Here is a 21,139-nt window from a genome sequence, read left to right on the forward strand (position 1 = left end):
GGTCTTCCTGCTCTATTTGAGCAGGAAGTCCACTGGGGCTTGCAGCAACAAGACCCTACCGCAAGGGTCTCATCACAAGCCCGATGGTCGCGATGGTCTTGACCATCGCGACCTTCACCTGGCCGCTCGCATAAGCTGTGGGTGGTAACCCACAGCTATGCAAGCAGCCAAGAGGCCGCAACTAAAAAAAAACGCCCGCCCTGATTCAGAACGAGCGCTCGCTTTTTGCGAGCGCCTCTGAATCAGGGCCAAAATACTGACAGGATGCCGGCGCTTAGAATACTGGCACTGGCATCCCGACGGTAAGTACTGGGGTTAGGGGGAGGGTTAGGGGTTAGTGTTTAGGCACTAGCTGGAGGGCTAAGTGGAGAGGTTTAGGGTGCGGGAAGGGGGAGGTTAGGTTTTAGCACCGGGGAGGGTAGAGATAAGGGGAAGGCTAGGATACTGACCCGGCTAGTGTTGGTAGCCTAACCCTGTCAGGATGCCAGAGTAGGGTTCTGACTGCCGGAATTCCGAGCCAGGCATCTCGTACCCAGCCCATCCCTGAGTAGGCTTACTTCACCAAAAAATTAAGCGCTTAAATGTAAACTTAATGTAGGTCTTGATCAAGACAATAAGTAAAATGATGTATGTGTGTGTGTACAAGGATATAAAACAGTGCAAAGCAAATTAATGTTTATAGCTCTCATGAGATAAGGTAATGGGAGCTGGCAGGGTTTGGAATGGTAACCCGCCGATTAGCGTGTTATAAAAGCAGAATAGTCCTGGAAAAGTGAGGCAGGTACTCCAAATGTCGAGATGACAGGAGGTTCATCAAGTCAGGGGTGGTACCCATGGAGAGAAAACAACAGTATGGAGCCTGTAGTGGTAGTGCAGATTCTGTCCATGGGAGAGAGTCTACCCAGTTCTCCTGGTTGCCTGAGACATCTCGAGGTCCTGGTTCACCCTCTCAGTCTGACCATTAGCCTGAGGGTCATAAGCAGACAAGTAGTTCAGTTCTATGCCCTCCATAACAAGGATGTGAATTGGGTACCCCTATCTGAAGTGATGTCCCCGTGGCAACCATGGAGTCGAAATATGGCACGAATGAAGATCCATGACAGCACCGCAGCTGGGGGGATGCCCTTGAGGGGTGTAAAGTGGGCTGCCTTGGTGAAGCAATCCACTACCACCCAAATGGTGTTAATCCCCTTAGATGTTGGCAGCTCTGTGATAAAGTTCATAGAGATACTGGTCCAAGGTTGACTTGGAATGGGAAGAGGATGCAAAGGCCCTTGGGGCTTCATCCTCAGAATCTTGTGTTGGGCACACTTATCACAGGCAGAGATGTATTACAGCACATCCCTTGAGAGAGTCGGCCACCAGTACAATTTTAGAGGAAATTGGTAATTTTCAGCCTCGGTATGTGTGGTTCCCAATGGAGTAATTTGATTCTCAACCCTTCAGGCATGAATGATCTGACGGGGGAACTCCTGCTGGGATGGTATCCGTGACTGCTAGTATATTAGCTGGGTAAAGGAACGTTTTGACATTCACCTTCTCTACTCTGTCTGTGTTGTTGAACAAGCGGGATAGAGCTTTTGCCTTGGTGTTCTGAGAACCTGGTCAAAAGATGATAGAGATTTGAAACCTGGAAAAGAACAGTGACCAGTGTCCTTATCTCAGGTTAAAGGTGCCCATACATGGTGTGAGTTTTTACACGATTTGGCCATTTTCGATCGATTATGACGACCAATCATGTAAAAAGCGGCGTTTTCCTGGACGATTATGATGCCGATGCGCGTCCATGGCATCGTGTATCAGCATCATAGATCAACTGAACCTGCAGTAAGATTTCGACCTATCGTGCACGATATGACACACATCTTTCTGTGTTTGTGCACCCAGAATGATGTCATGCACAATAGAGATGCATGTAGTACGGACCAGGGAGATCCGTGCTACATGCATCTGTGTCATTGACACAGAAGCGTGGACGGGTCAGTGAGACACGTCTGTGCTGCTGTACTTCAATAACACAGATGCATGCACGGACCAGGAGATCATTGACACAGAAGCACGGACGTTTGGGTCTGAATCTAGACGCCTATCATTTTACCGACGCCGGGAGACCGGCGCCCCGCATCCCGACCGAAGGGATGCCGGGTGTGGGGGGGGGGGAAGTGTTAGGTTTAGGGCTCCCGGGGGGGAATTAGGGTCAGGCTAGGGGAAGGGCGGGTTAGGGTTAGGCACCCCCGGGGGGGGGATAGGGTTAGGTACTCCTCCGGGGGACTTAGGTTTAGGCACTTAGAGGGGGGATTAGGGTTAGGCACAGGGGGGGAGGTTAGGGTTAGGCACCCTAATGGAGGCTTAGGGTCAGGGGGTATAATTAGGTTAGTTTATACTTACCTTTAGGACGATCAGGATTTCCTCCTCTGTCGGGCTGCCGCTGCCGGGATTTGAATCATGCGGCCGGCGGTAAATCATACCGAACCCGATCAGAGATGTGCTGCCGCGGTAAAAAAAAAAAACCTGTGTAAAAAAAGAAAAAAATTTGTGCCCCCCCACTTCCCAAAAGAGCAACCAGCCCCGGGCTATGTGACCCAGTGCTGGTTGTGCTTAAATACAGGGGACAAACGACTTAAGGGTTCCCTGTATTTAAGTACAACCAGCACTGGGCTAGTCAGAACCCCCGTATTTTGGCAACAAACGACGTAGTGGTCCCTCGTGTTTTGCGTAACCAGCACTGGTCTCTGATCCAGTCCTGGTTCTGGAAATACCAGGGGGAAATAATGATTAGGGTCCCCCTGTATTATCCGGAACCAGCACCAGACTTTTTCTGGCAGGAGGCTAATGCCAAAGCCAGGGGAGCCCTCTCACCGGGCCCCCCAGCCGAAGCATTATCCCTGACCGCTAGTCACCCTAGGCTGGGGATCCATGGGGAGCTGGGGACCCCCCCAATAAATGGGTCCCCCTCTCCAGGGCACCCTAGGCTGATAGCCCCGGGCTTTCCCCGGCACCCCTGGGCTGTGGATGCCGGGTTGATTATGTAGTTTAGTGCATCTGAAAGTGTTGAATATATTCTTTTGCTATGGAACTGCAGGTCCCAGCAAGCCTCTCCCGCATTCTGGTAATTGGAGAACCATAAGTACCAGCATGCGGGGTATTAAGGGCCCGCTGGTACCTGTAGTTCCACAGCAAAATCAATATTAAAATAATCACAGGACACACACTGTACAAAGTATAAATTTATTAAACATACATGCACTCACACATGTACACATACTCACCTATGTATCCCTGTAGCCATCGGTCCTTTTCTCCATGTAGAAAATCCTTAGGGGCATATTCAATTGAGTGCAAGGGTTAGCGAGGAAAAAAACCTTGTGCCCAATTTTGAATTACCGCGGGTATGCGCGCTCCCGATGTCTGCGTTATCCAATTAAAAAAAGTGGTTATGGGGCTTTCAGAGCTGAAAACCCTGTGCTGCGTGAAAAAAATAGAAAATAAATTCTACACTTACCTGCCTGGGGATCCCCGCTGGCTTCCCCTCCATCTTCTCACTGGAGAGGGGGTTGCTGGGAGTACGGGGAGCTGCTGGGAGGTTCCAGGGTCTGGTGGGAGGAGCAAGGGCTGCTGGGAGATGTACTTCTCCCAGCGCCCATTATGGGGGGCACAGAAATACTGGGGGGCGCACACACACACAACACTCATAAACACACACTCACTCATACACACTTACAAACACTCACACACACTGACATACTCACCCTGCTGCAGAAGACCCGGCTTCTGACGTTGGATGCAGAAGACAGCGCTGCAGAAGGTAAGTAATTATGTATTTATTAAACTAATTGGAAACTTCCAATTGCTTAATTAGTCCTCGGGCGGGTGCCGCCAGGGTCACTAGAGAAAGTCCTGCTGATTTTCCTAAAATGAACGATTTTAGAAAAAAAATCACCCTTCTCTGGAGGTATGAGAATAAAAAGCTCCCGGCGCTCAAAAAAGGAAAAAATCCGCACTTCATTGAATAGCAAAAATCCCGCACCTGCAGGAAAAACCTTGCAGGTGCGGGATTTTTGCTATTCTCACTCCCAATTGAATATGCCCCATAGAGTACCTGTAAACAAATATCCTATGCGAAGTTCGGGTCCTCTTCATTCCAAAGTAGGCATCCCCTTCGCAGACCCTATAAGGACAGCTCAGCCCCGAATGAGAGCTCAGCAGTGGGATTTCACTATGGCTATCAGCCTAGGCCTGGTGTGCCCTGGAGAGGAGGCCCCTTTATTGGGTGGTCCCCAGCTCCCCAGGGATCCCCGGCATGGGCTGACTAGTGGTCAGGGTTAATGCTTCAGCTGGGGTGCCCGGTGAAAGGGCTCCCCTGGCTGTGGCATTAGACCCCCACAAGAAAAATTCAGGTGCTGGTTGTGGATAATACAGGGGGACCCTACTAATTTTTCCCCCTGTATATCCAGAATCCGGACCGGATCAGAGCCAAGTGCTGGTTTCAAAAAAATGGGGGACCCCTATGCCGTTTGTCCCCTATATTTTGGCAACCAGGACTGGTTCTGACTAGCCCGGTGCTGGTTGTGCTTAAATACAGGGAACCCCTACGTCGTTTGTACCCTGTATTTAAGCACAACCAGCACTGGGTCACTAAAAGCCTGGGACTGTTTGCTCTTTTGGGGGGCACGCCATTTTTTTTAACCAGGTTTTTTATTTACCGCAAGCAGCACAGACGGGTCTCTCTGATCCCGTCCGTGCTCTGTGTCAATGACACAGATGCATGTAGCATGGATCTCCTGGTCCGTGTGTGCATCTATGTCAAGGAAATAAAGAGCAGCACAGACAGGTCTCACTGATCCAGTCCATGCTTCTGTGTCAATGACACAGATGCATGTAGCACGGATCTCCCTGGTCCATGCTATATGCATCTGTGTCATATCACACTCGATCTAATGAATATGCAAATTATTAGATCGTGCATGATAGATTAGGTGAACATCATGCAGTTTTTGCTGCACATCATTCACTTCAGCTTCCGGAGAGAGTTCAATGGCGATTGCATACGACATCAGATCGTTTGCAAATTGCACCGTGTATGGGCACCTTAAGTCTGCTGGCCAACTGCAAATATGCCAGGTTATTGTGATCCGTGAATACTGACATTGGGTGTAGTGTAGAGCCCCTTCAAGCATATGTCTGCACTCCTCAAGCATCAATTTAATATTTAGGAGTTAATTGTCCCCAATGCCGTAGGTTCTCTCTGCAGGTGGATCTTGTGGGAATGATATCCGCAGGAGTAAAGCTTCCCCGTGGTATCCCCCTGAGCAAGTACTGCCCCTGTGCCAATGAAGGATGCATCCACCTCCAGTATGAAGGGTCTAGAGTTGTCCGGCTGAGGATGATAGCCGAAGGGAAGGCTTTTTTCAGAGTATCTAAGGCCTGAACTACTTCTGACAGCCATTGTCTGTGGTTGCTCCCTTTCTTGGTGAGAGCCATTATAGGAGCTACCACCAGGGAGTAGTTTTTAATGAACTGTCGGTAGTAGTTTGAAAACCCCAGTTGCACAGCACGGAGACCAGTGGGTAATAGCCACTCCCTGATAGCATGAACTTTTGCCAAGTCCATTACCAGATCAGCATCACAAACGATGTAGCCCAGTAAAGGTAGCAAGGTCTGCTTGAACTAACAGGCCTGAATATTCTGTGACACTTTTGGATTTTGTTTCTATGGGGGAAATCATAGAAGACTGTATAGCTGCGATACACTGCAAAATAGTAGCCAAGAGACACCCTGAGGTGGTTTAACACAACAGGAAGCACAAAAGCCGTAGGTACAGCGAGTACTCAATTGTGGGAGTTTGGTAGCATGCAGCAAGGTGCACAGATGCTTTGGCACTGTTTGTACAACACATAGTGTGTAATAAAGTACACAGAGGTGTTGGCACTGTTTGAACAGAGCGTAGAGTGCGATGAGAGGCAAGGATGTGTTGGTAATGTGGGAACAGTTTGTGGTGTGCAATGAGATACATGGAAGAGTTGTCACTGAACAGCGCATAGCATGCAGTAGGGCATACAGAGGTGTTGGCACTGTTTGAACAGCGCGTAGCGTGTGATGAGAGGCAAAGCTGTGTTCATAATGTGGGAACTGTGTGGTGTGCAATGAGATACACTGAAGAGTTGTCACTGTTGAACAGCGCATAGTGTGTAATAGGGCATACAGAGGTGTTGCCACTGTTTGAACAGCATGTAACATGATACACTGTGGGAACAGCGCATAGCGTGCAATGAGAGGCACAGACGTATTGTACCTGTCGGAACAGCCCGTAGCATGCAATGAGATACATGGAGCATAAGTGGGCATACAGATCTCATTACATCGGGTAAGCTCCCTCTCTCCTCACTCCAGAACAGCCTGGAGGCAGGGGGTGGAGATTTATGTACTGCTCTGTTCAGAGAGCATGGCATCCTACACTCCAGCGTACTGTGAGTAATGGCCAGGCTGATGCTGGGAGTATATTATAATAACCCTGGATATCAAAACAAACAGCAAGTGTATCAGAGTACACATACAGATGATAAATGAAAACAGGTGGTACTGGTGCAATCAAATACCCTGGCACAGAGTCTAAGACCACCAGTGGACTTTACCAGGAATCCCTACAAGAGTATATGGACTGCCCAGTAAATGCCCAGGTCACGGCCCAGTGTATTAGGTTTCCGCCATGAAAGAAACACAGTACTTATCAGGTATGTGGATTCTGACTGGGAACATCGCCAATGGAAATGCAGGTACGGATGTGCTGCTATCGAGGAAACTGAACACTTGCTATTAAACAACACTGGAAGAAAACTATACTGGAGAGCATGGTTCTAGAGCAAGAGCACCCATGTAGAACATAATAAATACTGAGACACTGAAGAAAAGCACTGAGCAGGTTTATATAGTGACTGGCTGATAGGTGATACCCACGAGTCATAGGTGCTGGAGGTTAGTAGTAACACCTGAGAGAGGTGTTGTGTCATCTCTAGCCTGAGGCTGACCCCAGCTGGGTTCTATTAAGGATTCTAATTGATAAGCCCAGCAATTAGTAACCGGCTGAGTGTTGGAGACAGGACAGTGATATCTAAATGCCCCCACACATCAGCCGTTTTCCTTGATCCACCCAGAACCAACGATCCACCACATGGAAACAGCACAAGCCATCATTGATCGCCGATCTATGAAATTCTTCATGTTAAAAATCCTCGATTTGTTGATCACGATCATATTTTGGTCATGATCAGCAAACTAGGGAAATCCAACATGTTCGATTTCACCAATGCCCCCACCCTGACATCTGGGAATTGAACCCAAACCATCGCAGAAGTATGGGGACCTTAAGACTGCTGATATACAGTCAGGCCCATAAATATTGGGACATTGACAGAATTTTCATATTTTGTCCTCTATTCACCAACACAATGGTTTTGAAATGAAACAAACAAGATGTGATTTAATTGCAGACTTTTAGATTTAATTTGAGGGTAATTACATCCAAATCAGGTGAACGTTGTAGGAATTACAACGGTTTCTATATGTGCCTCCCACTTTTTAAGGGGCCAAAAGTAATGGGACAAACTAAACAATCCTAAATCTAACTTTCACTTTTTAATACTTTGTTGCAAATCCTTTGCAGGCAATTACAGCATGAAGTCTGGAACGCATAGACATCACCAGACGCTGGGTTTAATCCCTGGTGATGCTCTGCCAGGCCTGTATTGCAAATGTCTTCAGTTCCTGCTTGTTCTTGGGGCATTTTCCCTTCAGTTGTGTCTTCATCAAGTGAAATGCATGCTCAATCGGATTCAGGTCAGGGGATTGACTTGGCCATTGCATAACATTCCACTTTTTAGCCTTAAAAAACTCTTTAGTTGCTTTTGCAGTATGCTTCGGGTCATTGTCCATCTGCACACTGAAGCGCCATCCAATGAGTTCTGAAGCATTTGACTGAATATGAGCATATAATATTGCCCGAAACACTTCAGAATTCATTCTGCTGCTTTTGTCAGCAGTCACATCATCAATAAATACAAGGGAACCAGTTCCATTGGCAGCCATACATGCCCACGCCATGACACTACCACCACCTTGCTTCACTGATGAGGTGGTATGTTTTGGATCATGAGCAGTTCCTTTCCTTCTCTTCCCATCACACTGGTACAAGTTGATCTTTGTCTCATCTGTCAATAGGATGTTGTTCCAGAACTGTAATGGCTTTTTAGATGTTGTTTGGCAAACTCTAATCTGGTCTTCCTGTTTTTGTGGCTCACCAATGGTTTGCATCTTGTGGTGAACCCTCTATATTCACTCTTGTGAAGTCTTCTCTTGATTGTTGACTTTGACACATATACACCTACCTCCTGGAGAGTGTTCTTGATTTGGCCAACTGTTGTGAAGGGATTTTTCTTCACCAGGGAAATAATTCTTTTGTAATCCACCAGAGTTGGTCTTTTGGTGTTGCTGAGCTCTCCGGTGCGTTCTTTCTTTTTAAGAATGTTCCAAACAGTTGATTTGGCCACACCTAATGTTTTTGCTATCTCTCTGATGGGTTTGTTTTGATTTTTCAGCCTAATGATGGCTTGCTTCACTGATAGTGACAGCTCTTTGGATCTCATATTGAGAGTTGACAGCAACTGATTCTAAATGCAAATGTCACACCTAGAATCAACTCCAGACCTTTTACCTGCTTAATTGATAATGAAATAACGAGGGAATACCCCACACCTGTCCATGAACTAGCTTTTGAGTTGATAGTCCCATTACTTTTGGCCCCTTAAAAAGTGGGAGGCACATATTGAAACTGTTGTAATTCCTACACCGTTCACCCGATTTGGATGTAATTACCCTCAAATTAAATCTGAAAGTCTGCAGTTAAAGCACATCTTGTTTGTTTCATTTCAAAACCATTGTGGTGGTGAATAGAGGCCAAAATCTGAAAATTCTGTCAATGTCCCAATATTTATGGACCTGACTGTATATTGGGCTAAATGCAATAGATGGCAGTCCCATGGATAAGTACTACAATGTTACTTTACTTGGTTGCACCCAATCACATTGCCATGGTATTTGAACACTCTTATGTATGTTAAAGTTAACAGTAAAATTCATATTTACTTTTGTGAGGTTTTAAACAATACACACCCTTTCCTCAGATTACTTCCTCTCCAGGAGAACCTCCAGATTCTACTAATTTTTTTGTTCCAGCTTGTCAATTTGTCCATCAGGAACTCCACTGAATAATTGTGGATTTGGATGAGGCTGATATCCATGTAATTATTGTGATTTACCTCTGTGTGATGTGTTACGCTTGAACATGTTTGCATGTGTCGTACCAGAATAAATTTGTTATATATTTTTAAAATTGAAAATCAAAGTAAAGCTCACACAATGGGGGAGATGCACTAAGCTGTGGAGAGTGATAAAGTACCAACCAATCAGCTCCTAACTGCCATGTTACAGGTTGTTTGACAAATGACAGTTAGGAGCTGATGGTTAGTACTTTATCACTCTCCACTTTATCACACTCCAAGGCTTAGTGCATCTAGCCCCAATGTGTTAAAAAAAAAATCTCACTCTTCTCCACCTCAATAATGACAATATCAATTTAATAAGTGAGAAAGTGTGTGTGTGTCTGTTTGTCCTTTATGTACTGTACGGCCAGAGTTTTGTACCTAGCTAAACCAAATTTGGTATGGTGGTGTATTTTGACCAGGATAAGGTTTTTGCCTAGGTTTGAACTTCATTAGGGCCACACACTGTCACACAATCCCATAAAACCAGGACACTCTTAAATTACACAGGTTCTGGGGCAGAGGGGCTGGCTTCGTACACACAGTCACATTCTCATCTCTTCCAAGTCCTGTGTTATATCACTTTTCCAACAGCAGTATACATGAAATACGGAGTTTGTCAGCCCTCTGTATTTGCATGATTAACTTTGACATTAAACAATGTGCATTATTAGCATTTCACTCACTGTCTCTTTTTACAGATGGTCAGATTGTGGCAGACAGCATAATCCATAATCTTTGATCCTGGCAAAGCTTAGCCTACGGAGATTACAAACAGCAGGGGATATTGATCACAGCCACACAGTGCCACTGTGGGCGGGCCCCCTTCTGTTCGGGACTCCAGTCCCAGCATTCCCTTCCTGATTGCAGCCCTGCTAGACATGGTCTTCAATGTTGGTCTGCAGAGTGATTTCAGGAGGTGATTCAGCTGCAGACGCAGTGACAGGGATCACACAGATTCCTGATCATTGGGAATCAGGGTATGTGCCTGACCCGTACTGCGCATTTGCAGTATGGGTCTGTGATCCCGCAGGCAGTCCGGCAGCTGACTGTCGGTAATTGACACTCTACTGCCGTTTCTGGGCGGATAGGGGGTAGCGACGGCCCCAGCTGGCAGAGATTTCCTGGGCACTTTTACTCATCTGCGACGGCCGGCTTGCATGACCCAGTGGTCACTCAGCCAGCTGATGGGATCACAGATGATCCAATGTTGCGTCCTTTGGGCCCACGCTCTCTTGAATAGGATAGGTTACTTAGCAGTCTGTGCACAGGGCACAAAGTGACATTGGTGTGAGTGAAGGAGCTGCTGCCAGCAGTCTGTATAGCGCTGCTGGTCACATGGGCTAGTCTCACGACAAGGCCCCTATGCAAAGCAATAAAACTAAAAAAACTTAAATAAAAAAATGTGGCGATAGCGAGCCATGGATTATGTTTGGGGCTGGAGGGATCTGCCCGCACAGGGAACAAGAAGGAGGTGTGACCACACCTAATGGCTGCCTTGTGTACAGAGCCCAGGTGATGCTAATAAGGCAGGCTAGTCAGGCTGCATGTGGAGTCAGTCTTAGGAGGACAGAGGTAACCAAAGAGCTGATAGTAAAGCATCATTTATTTAATTTAACCTGAAAGCTGTGGACCCTTATTATGCACTTAGATACAATACTGCACAACTGACCCATCTACCGAGCTAAATTACCCCAATATACTCTTTAATACTCTAATATTACTCCTGCACAACCCACTTCACTTGGGAAGTGGACAGTCGCGGTTGGACAGCAGTTCACCTCAGGGAGTCTTCATGTGTCCTGGAGCACCAACCAGTTTTTGGGAGTTTTCCAGGCAATTCGGGAGAGTAGGCAAGTATGGCTTTATCACTCATGTTTAGGGGGAGAGCAACACACACACACACACACACACACACACACTTGGTGTTACCCTGATAGCTGCAACTTTAACCCAAAAAAGCACTGGTATGTAAATGCAATACCACAAAACATGATAGGGTTAATAGCTAGGCCACAGCAACCTTAATTAATAAGATTTATCTTGTTGTTGATACACTTATTTGATCTAACAAAAAAAAAATTCAAAGAATATTATGCATTTTGCTAACTATTCATAGAAAGTTGCACCTCACGCAGGAGTGTATCAAGAGAGGAGGGGGCCCATGTGCAGTCTCCGTCCAGGGCCCCCTCCTCTCTCTCCAGTGGCCGGTAGTGCACTGAGCGTAGCACCGCAGCAGTAGACCTGGGCACTAGTCTGTGCCCAGAGTCTACTGCGCATGTGCAGGTCACCAGGAAAATAGTGCGGAAGCCATTTTGCAGACGATTTTTACAGCACTGATACCGCTGACGTGGTACTCCGGAGAGGTAAGTATTAAAAATATGGGTGCAGGGTGTGGACCCAGGGGCCGTGTGCCCCGCACACCTTGCACCCATTATAGATACACCCCTGACCTCACATCTACCTCTAGATCTGATTGAACAGGTAGCAAAAATGCAGTTTTCCCAGAGCTGAGGTTACAGTTATAAGCAGATTGCGTCTAACTCCCAATATTTGTATCTGAAAAGAAGTTCAAATCAGTTAACTTGAATATTCATGTTTTATCTTTAGCTTTATGGGCCAAAAATAATAGGTTACATTGTTGAAAGGTCCCAATGTCCTACTATGTTTGTGCCACGCACTGTTTACTTTGCTGAGCATTGTAATTCAGGGTATGGCAGATAATATTCTAGACATTTTATACTGTAAGGAGCACAGATGACAGCACAGATGGAGCAGAAATAATTGGCATGCAATTCAGAGGCAGAGAACCCAGCACAAGAGAAGGGAAGTCTCAAAGGAAGAATATCACAATAATGTGATGTTGAGACTCTGGGTCTGAATTTCAATGAAAGATAATACACTCCTGTATTTCCAATGTTTCAGTAGTCTTTACTTTCGTCTGGGATAAGTGTAAAAACCACACATTATATGTGTGTGTTTCTTTTATACACTTATCCCTGATGAAAGTAAAGACTACTAAATCATTGTATATACAGGAGTGTATTATTTTGAGAATCAGACCCAGAGTGCAGCCAGATTCAGTGCCCGGTGTAAGTTTGTGTGTATATATATATATATATTTTTATTTTTTTTCTAATGTATGGCATGTCATATGAGATCAATATGGAATAGATATATCCATTTCCCTAGACTGTACATTCTAATTTCTTCCTGTCCCTCTCACCCTGTTCCCTTGTACTAGGGATGTGCAGGCTCGGTTCTACTCGGTTCCGTTCGGTTCTTTTTACCGAATCTTATTGGCTATCCAAAACTCGTGACAGCTGAAACCCAATAAGATCCGGTAAAAAGAACCGAACGGAACCGAGTAGAACCGAGCCTGCACATCCCTACCTTGTACCATTTCCCAACTACTCTGTTCTCTTCCCCCAGTACTTGCTCACATCTACAGTAGCTTACCTCTAAAGGTGCATACACACGTAACTATTTTTTGAACGATTTGTCGTTAACGACACCGTTATCGTTCCAAAAATCTTTCAGTTTCTGAGTTATAACGATGAACGATAATCGTTCAAGCGCGCTCCCATTTGTAGTTATCGTTCATCGTCCATTTCAGACTGTCCAACATACGATTTTCATTAAGGGAAGGTACATTTTTCGTTCATCGTTGTAAAAATCGTTCATTACACTTCAAAAAATCGTTCACTTTTTCAAGGGAAAATCTGACAGAAAATCGTAGGTTACAAAACCGTTACGTGTGTATGCACCTTAACAGTAGCTTTCCAAACAACCTTGTCCTATTCCACTGGTACTTTCCCATCCATTTTCAAACATGCTAATTTCTCCTATCTGTAAGAAATTGTCACTCTAACGTTACCCACTTTCTCTCTGACCCAACACTATGCAGTTGGACTTCCACCTTTGTTCACGGCTAAGTTCAGAGGTCACTTCTCCCTTCTCAACCTCCTTGATCTCCCTGTTACTTTTAATACAGTTGACCACCCTGTTCTCCTGTGGACCATTTACTATAGTGGTTCACCTACATTTCTGTAAGCTCCTACGGAATTTTTTGCATCTGGTATTTTTTGCACTCCCTCTATCAGTTGAAGACCATCAAGGCTCTGTTCTTGGCCCTATACTTTTATCTCTTTATACTCATCTCTGTGAACTAATATGCTCTTTTAGGCTCTATGCTACTATATGGATGACACCAAAATCTGATTCTCCTACCCTAACTTCTCTCTTTCTTCCTAATCCTGCATCCAACTGCCTTTTCACCATTGTCACAAATGTCTTAATGCTGCCTAAATCTGAATATCATCTTTCCTCCACCCAGTGTCATTAAACTCTCCTACTTTTCTGCTCTCCCTAGTCACCCATACCTGTTACCTTGATGTCATATTATCTCATTACTTCACAAATCTAATCCTTCGCTCTGTCATGTTGATTCCTTCATTTGTCAGTCAGGATGTTATCAAAAACTCGTATTCTCTCTCTCATCTCCCACTTTGAGTACTGCAACCTTATCCTTTCTGGCCATTCTGCTAAGTTCCTGTCCTAGCTACAATCTGTCCTAGATGCCATGGCGGTACTGGACATAATCTCTTCCTGTTCCACACAGACCCTTTCATCTTGAAGATGATGCAATTTAAGTTGACCGGCATGCACGGCCGATGGACGATATCACTATCGTCCATACGTGGCCGCGCATCGCTGGTCGATGGTAAGTTGGTAGGGTCCTTTTTAATGAGCGTTTTGAATGATAACGGTAACGATATCATTATCGTTCAAATTGTTCTTTAAAATCACTACGTGTGTTCGCACCTTTAGAGGAAGCTTTCCTTTAGAACACCCATTATAGATTCCAAAACTAACAAAATTAATATATGTACTAATTTATTCTGTCACGCTTCCACAACTTTTATACTGACCTTTATCAACTCATTTCAGTAGACTACACACTTCAAAATGTCTGCTTTTAGCAGCAAATTGACCTATTCTAAATTAAAGATCAGCGTGACATACTATCTACTGACATTACAGAGACAGAAATGAGAGTGGTCATATCGTGATGGTCACCACACAAATCTCCCAGACCTGATGGATCACCTGGATATATATTATAAACTTTTACTGACTGATTTAATACGCATTTTATTAGAATTGTATCATAAAATACTTAAAGGTAGTCCCCCATATCCTTCTTTCACAGACGCGTAGTAAGGGAGCTATGTTAATTGGCGCATACATGAGTGTCTTAAACACACCCAGTCTTTTGGTCTCCGCTATAAATCCAATTACCCGCCGATCATTCTAGACACATAGCAGAGTACACTGCGCTCTTTTGCATTTCAATGACTCCATGGTCCCTGGTATATGGAAAAACTTTATGTAAATGCTCATACTCCACTCAAAGGACTATCATTGTGATTAAGTTATTGCAGTTGTTTTACATCAAAGCTAGCCATTACCTATCATGCCTGTTCTTATAAGTGGTTTGTGACTGCAATCATAAAAAGATTAGTGACTTTGTATTTAAATTCTGTGGGGGTAGATGTAATAGCCTGTAGCTTTGAGACATCGGTGACCCTACTTGCCTACCTTTTGCTTGTCCTCCCCAGGAGAAGCCAGGGGAGGACAAGCAGGTGGGCTGTGACAGGGGCGGGGCCTGACGGATCACGTCATTAAGCCCCCCTCTTCACGGCCAATTGCAGCGATTGGATTAAATTTATGTAGGGGGCAGGGCTAAATGACGCGATTCACGGAGAATCGCGTCATTAAGCCCCACCCCCTACACGGGGACCCGCGATCGCTGCGGAAATTCTCCCCATTCTGCCCACTTCACTAGGAAGTGGGCAGAATGTGGGAGAAATGCCTACCCTTCCAGGGGTGCAGGGGGTTACCCGAAATATCGGTAGACCACCCGCGAAAACCGGGAGGGTAGGCATGTATGCGGTGAGTCCCATGTGAGACTGCCCGATGTTTTAAAGTAGCAGTCTTTTAATAGGCCAAAATCAACCTGGTTTTGTATACTAAAAGGTGAAACGGTCAGTAGGGGGAGGATAGGATTGAAGAGCAGCTGTATATGGAAATAAAACAACATAAAATGTTCTTGATTATATGTCTGACACTGTATGCATCCACATATATTATCAGGCTTTTTAAATTTTATCCACCACAAGCGCAATTTATTATTTTTTTTATCTACTATTCTCTGAGATACATGCTTATCACTCATAAATGTCATACAATAAATGAAGCACATGTGCAACAGCAGCATTATCCTTAGAAACCAGAGTGCTAGAGGCCCTCTGGAGCACACCTGTTGCTTTTTGCAATAGAACATGATCAATTTGTGCCTTTATGAATGAGCATAATAATTAGCAATGCTGAACAGCAGAACAAATGCATTTGATGAAAACAATAATGACTAGCTAAGGGCCTGATTCACTAAGGATCGCTATTGCAATCACAGCTGCGATTCCGCACACAGGTCTGCTGCAAAAATATACTAATGAATGCAATCGCAAAGCCATTGCACAGTTAACATAGAGATGCCCACTACCGTTATCTCACATTGGTAATACCTTGCAGTCCTGTGTATACATCGGGAACATCGAGTAACATCGGCCCCTCATACACAATTTCAGCAGGACTGACCTTACTCAGAAATTGCTAACCTCGTCGTACGCAGTAAGTACACAAGCTGCTTATGTTGTCGCAGTGGATAATTTATGCACGCCCAAGTAACGGTGTTCAAACGAACAGACACGCCTGCGTCTCTCCTACCACTCCCCCGTCAGGGCCGAAACTAGGATATCTGTCACCCGGTGCAAGGCAGCAATTTTGCGCCCCCCTCCCTTCCCGTACCTGGATTTTGTCCTTGCTCCTCCATAAGGCAGTGCATTACTCAGACGTCCCTGGTATAGTGACTTACATTATTCCATACACCATAATGCCCATTACACATTATGCCACACACTGTAATGCCTATTAAAAAAGTGCCACTTACATATTTGCCCGACACCATTTTATGCCCCACAGTAATGCTTCTAATTACTTTAAAATTACCTGCTCGTTGCCATGGAGTTTCATGCTTGTTGCCAGGGGGTTTCATGCTTGTTGTCAGGGGATTTATGCTCATTGTCAGGGGGTTTCATGCTTGCTGTCAGGGGTTCCATGCTCGTTGCCATGGGGTTCCATGCTCGTTGCCATGGGTGTTTATGCTCAGCCAGGGGGGTTTATGCTCGTTGCCAGGGGGGTTTGAAGGGAGAAGATGCAGCTCTCAGCATCCTCTCCCTGCAGCGCCAGCGTTCCCGGCACTTCCGGGAACGCTGTGTGCATTGCGCTCTGCTAACAGACACTAGAGGTCCAGTAGGACCTCTAGCATCTGTCTCTTCCTTGGCGGCGGCCATTTTTTGATGGCCGTTTTCAGCAGAGTCCATGCGGACGGCTAGTCCGCATGGAATCTGCTGAAAACGGCCATCCAAAAATGGCCGCCGCCAACAAAGAGACAGACACTAGAGGTCCAGTAAGGACATCTAGCATTAGTCTCCTCTTCGGCGGCGGCCATTTTCAGATGGCAGAGTCTCCTTTTTCACCCCCAGGCAATCCCCTCCCGGTGCACGTGCACCTCTAGCCCCCCCCCTAGTTGCGGCCCTGCCCCCGTTACCACTCCCAAACGCTGACGTCCCATCCCTTGAGCTGTGATGGCTTTGTATCTGTGTAGGTGATCACAGTGTGATCACACTGCGGTGCATACGCTTGCACAGTACGCACCATCGGCCGATCTGTAAATGCTGTTGCAGTTGCAAATCCGTGATGAATCAGGCCCTAAATCACTTAACAAATCATGTAATCTAATGCGCAGACACTATTGAAATACTAGTGAAAGACGTTTCTATCTTCCACTGATCAATTTGTTGTGTGTCACTTGTACATCTGTGTGCGATGGAATCTGAATCTGTGTGAAAGGACTTTGATACAGATTTTCCTCATGACAAGTTAGATTGTCCTTCCTGTGCCACTTTGTACATGTGTAAAACCAATTCCTGTGGGGGTAAAGTTACAGCCTCGTGGCTTAGGTACACTGTGAGCGACTTCTCGCTGCGCCTGCGATGCAACAGATGCAAAATTTACAGAAAATTATGGTACAATACTCTTATCGGAGAGTCTCAGTTGCTCTGGCGGACTCGCAACGTATGGCGTGCGGCCAACCAGTAAGTGAGGACACATCTGTATAATTACATTAGGTGTTAAAAGAAAGTCCATCTTTGACTGCTTATATACCTGAGGCTTGAGTAGCCTGGATGGAACACCTGACATAACAAACAATATAGTCTGCACAATTTATTAAGCATTAAAAATTCTAAAAGAATGTTAGGAGGCGATCCGCTCTCTATTTACCTTAATCTTTGTTATTAGCCAAAACATCTCATTTTAAATACATACAGGTAGATCTACACAATGACCTTTCTACTAACCTTAATATCTGGTCCACACTGTTACGTGATATCAACACCATCACGTGTAATGCGATTTGATGTATGGTGGATCCGGTAACAAGATAACCTGGAACTAAGTGTTGTGTATCTAATGACTGCCGATCACATTATTCCAAATATCCAATAAGGACACAGTTCTTGTGGTGATTTATGTAAATAAAATTCTCAGCTACAAATTTGTATATTGAATTGGGATCTATAATTGGATATATTAAAACAAATGAACTTTCTCTTCAAAATTACTTGGGTCATATAGGAGCAGTTTCAGACTGGAGAATGAGGGACCCACCTGGTAAAGCAGTGGTAGGGTACCCAAGCTTAAGGGATGTGGTTAGCTATCAAGGAAGAACTTGGCTAACCACTGGAGAGGACATGTAAAGAACAGGACCTCTTTATAAAGGATTAGCCCTCTTTGATTGGCAGGAGGGCTAATCTTGGTGTAGTCTTTATAGAAACAAACCAAGCACCCAAGTTGATCCATGAACCTTCTCCACCAAGTTACTGACCCCTAGAGGATGTGGTGGGGCCTTCAGGCCAAAGTGGGACCCACCAGGAATTTCCCCTGTACACTGTAGGCCAGTCCAAACCTGTATATGAGTTTATATTATTAGTAAACTACAATTAAAATGCTCTGTCTTTCTTGGAGATATAAGAACATACAGTATACGTGTTTGAAAAAAACAGGGATTGTCTCTTATTACATACTGTAGACTTATTCTGCATCTTATAGTTAATCAAAAATGGGGACGTCATTGTATGAAGATAAAAAGAAAGAAAACATGGTGGATCATTCCATACAAGGAAAGTGGTATTATAGTATATTGCCACATAACCTGATCTGGGGCCAAAATAAACAGAATATGAGAGCTATTCTTCTTGGGTATATTTTTAATTATTAGTACTTTCTATTAAAATCATAGTAAATAAGACCTAAATAACAACACGTGGCAACAAACATTCACTGATCCCTGTATGTAAAAATATGCAGAACTTGTGTTCAAAATAACAAAGACCTTATTAAGGTTTATGGGGACATTTAGTATTGTCAGTTTTGTTTTTTGGGGCGATTTTTTCCGTCACTTTTGCAATCCGTCCGTTTGCTAATAGCAAAACAGACAGAAAACCAACCAAATGACCACCTTTAGAACACTTTAGATCATTTAGATCACAGGTTCTCCAATAAATCCTCCAAGATATTCACACTCAAAAGGAAAAGAGAGCAAACAATGGTGTAGTACAGGGGTGGCCAACCCGCTGCTCTTGAGCCGCATGCAGCTCTTTTGTGTTTCCCTTGCAGCTCCCGGAAGTGGTTATACACATCGGGATTTGTTTAAACAAACTTTTTTTTTTTTTAAACATTTTATTGTAAGACTGCAATGAACATTACAACAATGATCAATAAGTAACATGACATCGGTAGGTATATTGCAATAAACCATATCAGGGTCCATGGAGAACGTAGAGTTACAAAACCTAAAAGGGGGGAGTAACTGTAGACAAGGTTTGTTCATTATACCAAGTTGTAAGTTGGACTGCAGCACCGAGCGTATCTTTGACCTGAGGCGGTAATGTGTGAACATAGGGGAGCCAGGTGTCAAAATTTCTCTGCTCCTTTATCTTTATTAAGAGATACTTCAGCCAATCCATATTGAATAGATAATCTTCTACAACCTAGAATATCGTGAGTGTTAGAGTGTCAGCAGAGATCCTTAGTGATAGGATGGTTTTCCTTGCAGCTACTGCAATCTTTGCTAATAGCAGACGAGCACCTCTAGAGGGACGGGATGACCCAGACGATGGCATAATATCCCACATGGCCCACTCAGGTGTTAATTCAAAACCAATTCCCAATGTGGTGGAGATATGTGTACTAGGGACCTCCACACAGGACCACAGTTTAAACAAACTTTATTTAGAAGAGACAAACATCCCGAGGACGCCCTTTAGGCGCCATTTTATTCTCCAATTGACCCGGAAACGAGAGAAGGGAATTAAATATTTATGTTTGTGCACTTATATTTATTGTATTTGTCAATGAGAATAACATTGATTTGGTTTTTAGAATAACTGTTTATGGAAGTATTTATGGGATTTTAGAAGGAGTTTGTTAGTGGTGTGGAATGTTTCACACCCGGGTTTTGAAACCAATAAATAGTTACTCATGAGCAGGAAAGTTCATCCAACCCTGAGGAAGAGTGAATGCACTTGAAATGCATAGGGTGCATTTTATGAACTTACCTGCACATCTCTGGACCTATTTTGGAACCCCCTTTGGGCGGGCAGCCTTGCTTGAAGGGAGGAGGGAAGGTATCCAGAACCTCCCACTATACTCACTTTTAGCACAGAGTCCGGTGCTGAACAAGGTATGGTTCCAATTTTACTGTTAAGAGAAGAACCACCTATTTTTTATCTGGCTGTTCTGTTTGCTAACTGGAAATAAATTTTTTGGTTTGGCTATGAGAAGAGCCCTGTGTATACATGACTCTCCTGTGTATATTAAATGTTTTGAGTTTTTACCTACTACACCATTGTTTGCCCTCTTTTCCTTTTGAGTGTGAATATCTTGAAGGATTTATTGGAGAATTTATCTATTCACGCAAGAACATTGCTCATGAAAGGATTAAAGACTGCTTTATCCTGGAGAAGAACCAACTTACCATACTAAAAAGAAACAATCTTGTGATCTGATTTGGACAGGCAGCACCGCAAGTGTTAAGCAATTTTTCTTTTCTGCATTTCGATCATTGGACCAGCTAAAAGTATACAAACCACATTATTATTATTATTCATTTATTTATATGGTGCCACAAGTGTTCCGCAGTGCCTTAAATAGTATATGAACAAATAAGTAACCAGTGACTTACAATACAATGCAGGACATGGATAATAAACATAGCTATATATTAGCGCCCTTTACACCCACATAAGCAGCCAAGTGTTAGTTGCCCTAGTGGGGAGTAAGAGAGAAATGAAAATACAGTAGGGAGAAGCACAAGAGGGTAGAAAGAGCTTACATTCTAAAAGGGAGGGGCAGACGAACAGGAGTGACACAGATGGGGTAGGCGGGGAGAAAGGAAGATGTAGCAGCAAGTAAGAATGAGCTGGAAGGCTTTAATGAAGTAGTGGGTCTTAAGAGCTTGTTTGAATGATTGTAGAGAGGTGCAGAGTCTGATGGGGAGAGGGAGGGAGTTCCAAAGGTGGGGAGCAGCACAGGTAAAATCTTGGAGGTGGGAGTGGGAGGAAGTAATCAGTTGGCATGAAAGGCGGCATGTATTAAGTGAACGAAGAGGGCGGACAGAAGAGTGAAGGGAGATGAGATCA

General features: G+C 44.5%; 1 protein-coding gene across 1 annotated transcript in view; it reads right to left on the reverse strand.

The window, feature by feature from the left end:
• The window catches only part of NCAPG2 (non-SMC condensin II complex subunit G2), a 126,572-nt gene extending 106,041 nt beyond the window's left edge, over positions 1 to 20,531 (reverse strand). Inside the window, exon 1 of the mRNA XM_088445426.1 lies at positions 20,476 to 20,531. Coding sequence (XP_088301552.1) covers positions 20,476 to 20,478 — 3 coding nt within the window. The 5' untranslated portion in view covers positions 20,479 to 20,531. The remainder of the gene's footprint in view (positions 1 to 20,475) is intronic.
• Between the last annotated feature and the right edge of the window lie 608 nt (positions 20,532 to 21,139).

Source organism: Taudactylus pleione, unplaced genomic scaffold, assembly GCF_031769625.1.
Source record: "Taudactylus pleione unplaced genomic scaffold, aTauple2 ptg000380l, whole genome shotgun sequence".
NCBI lineage: Eukaryota > Metazoa > Chordata > Amphibia > Anura > Myobatrachidae > Taudactylus > Taudactylus pleione.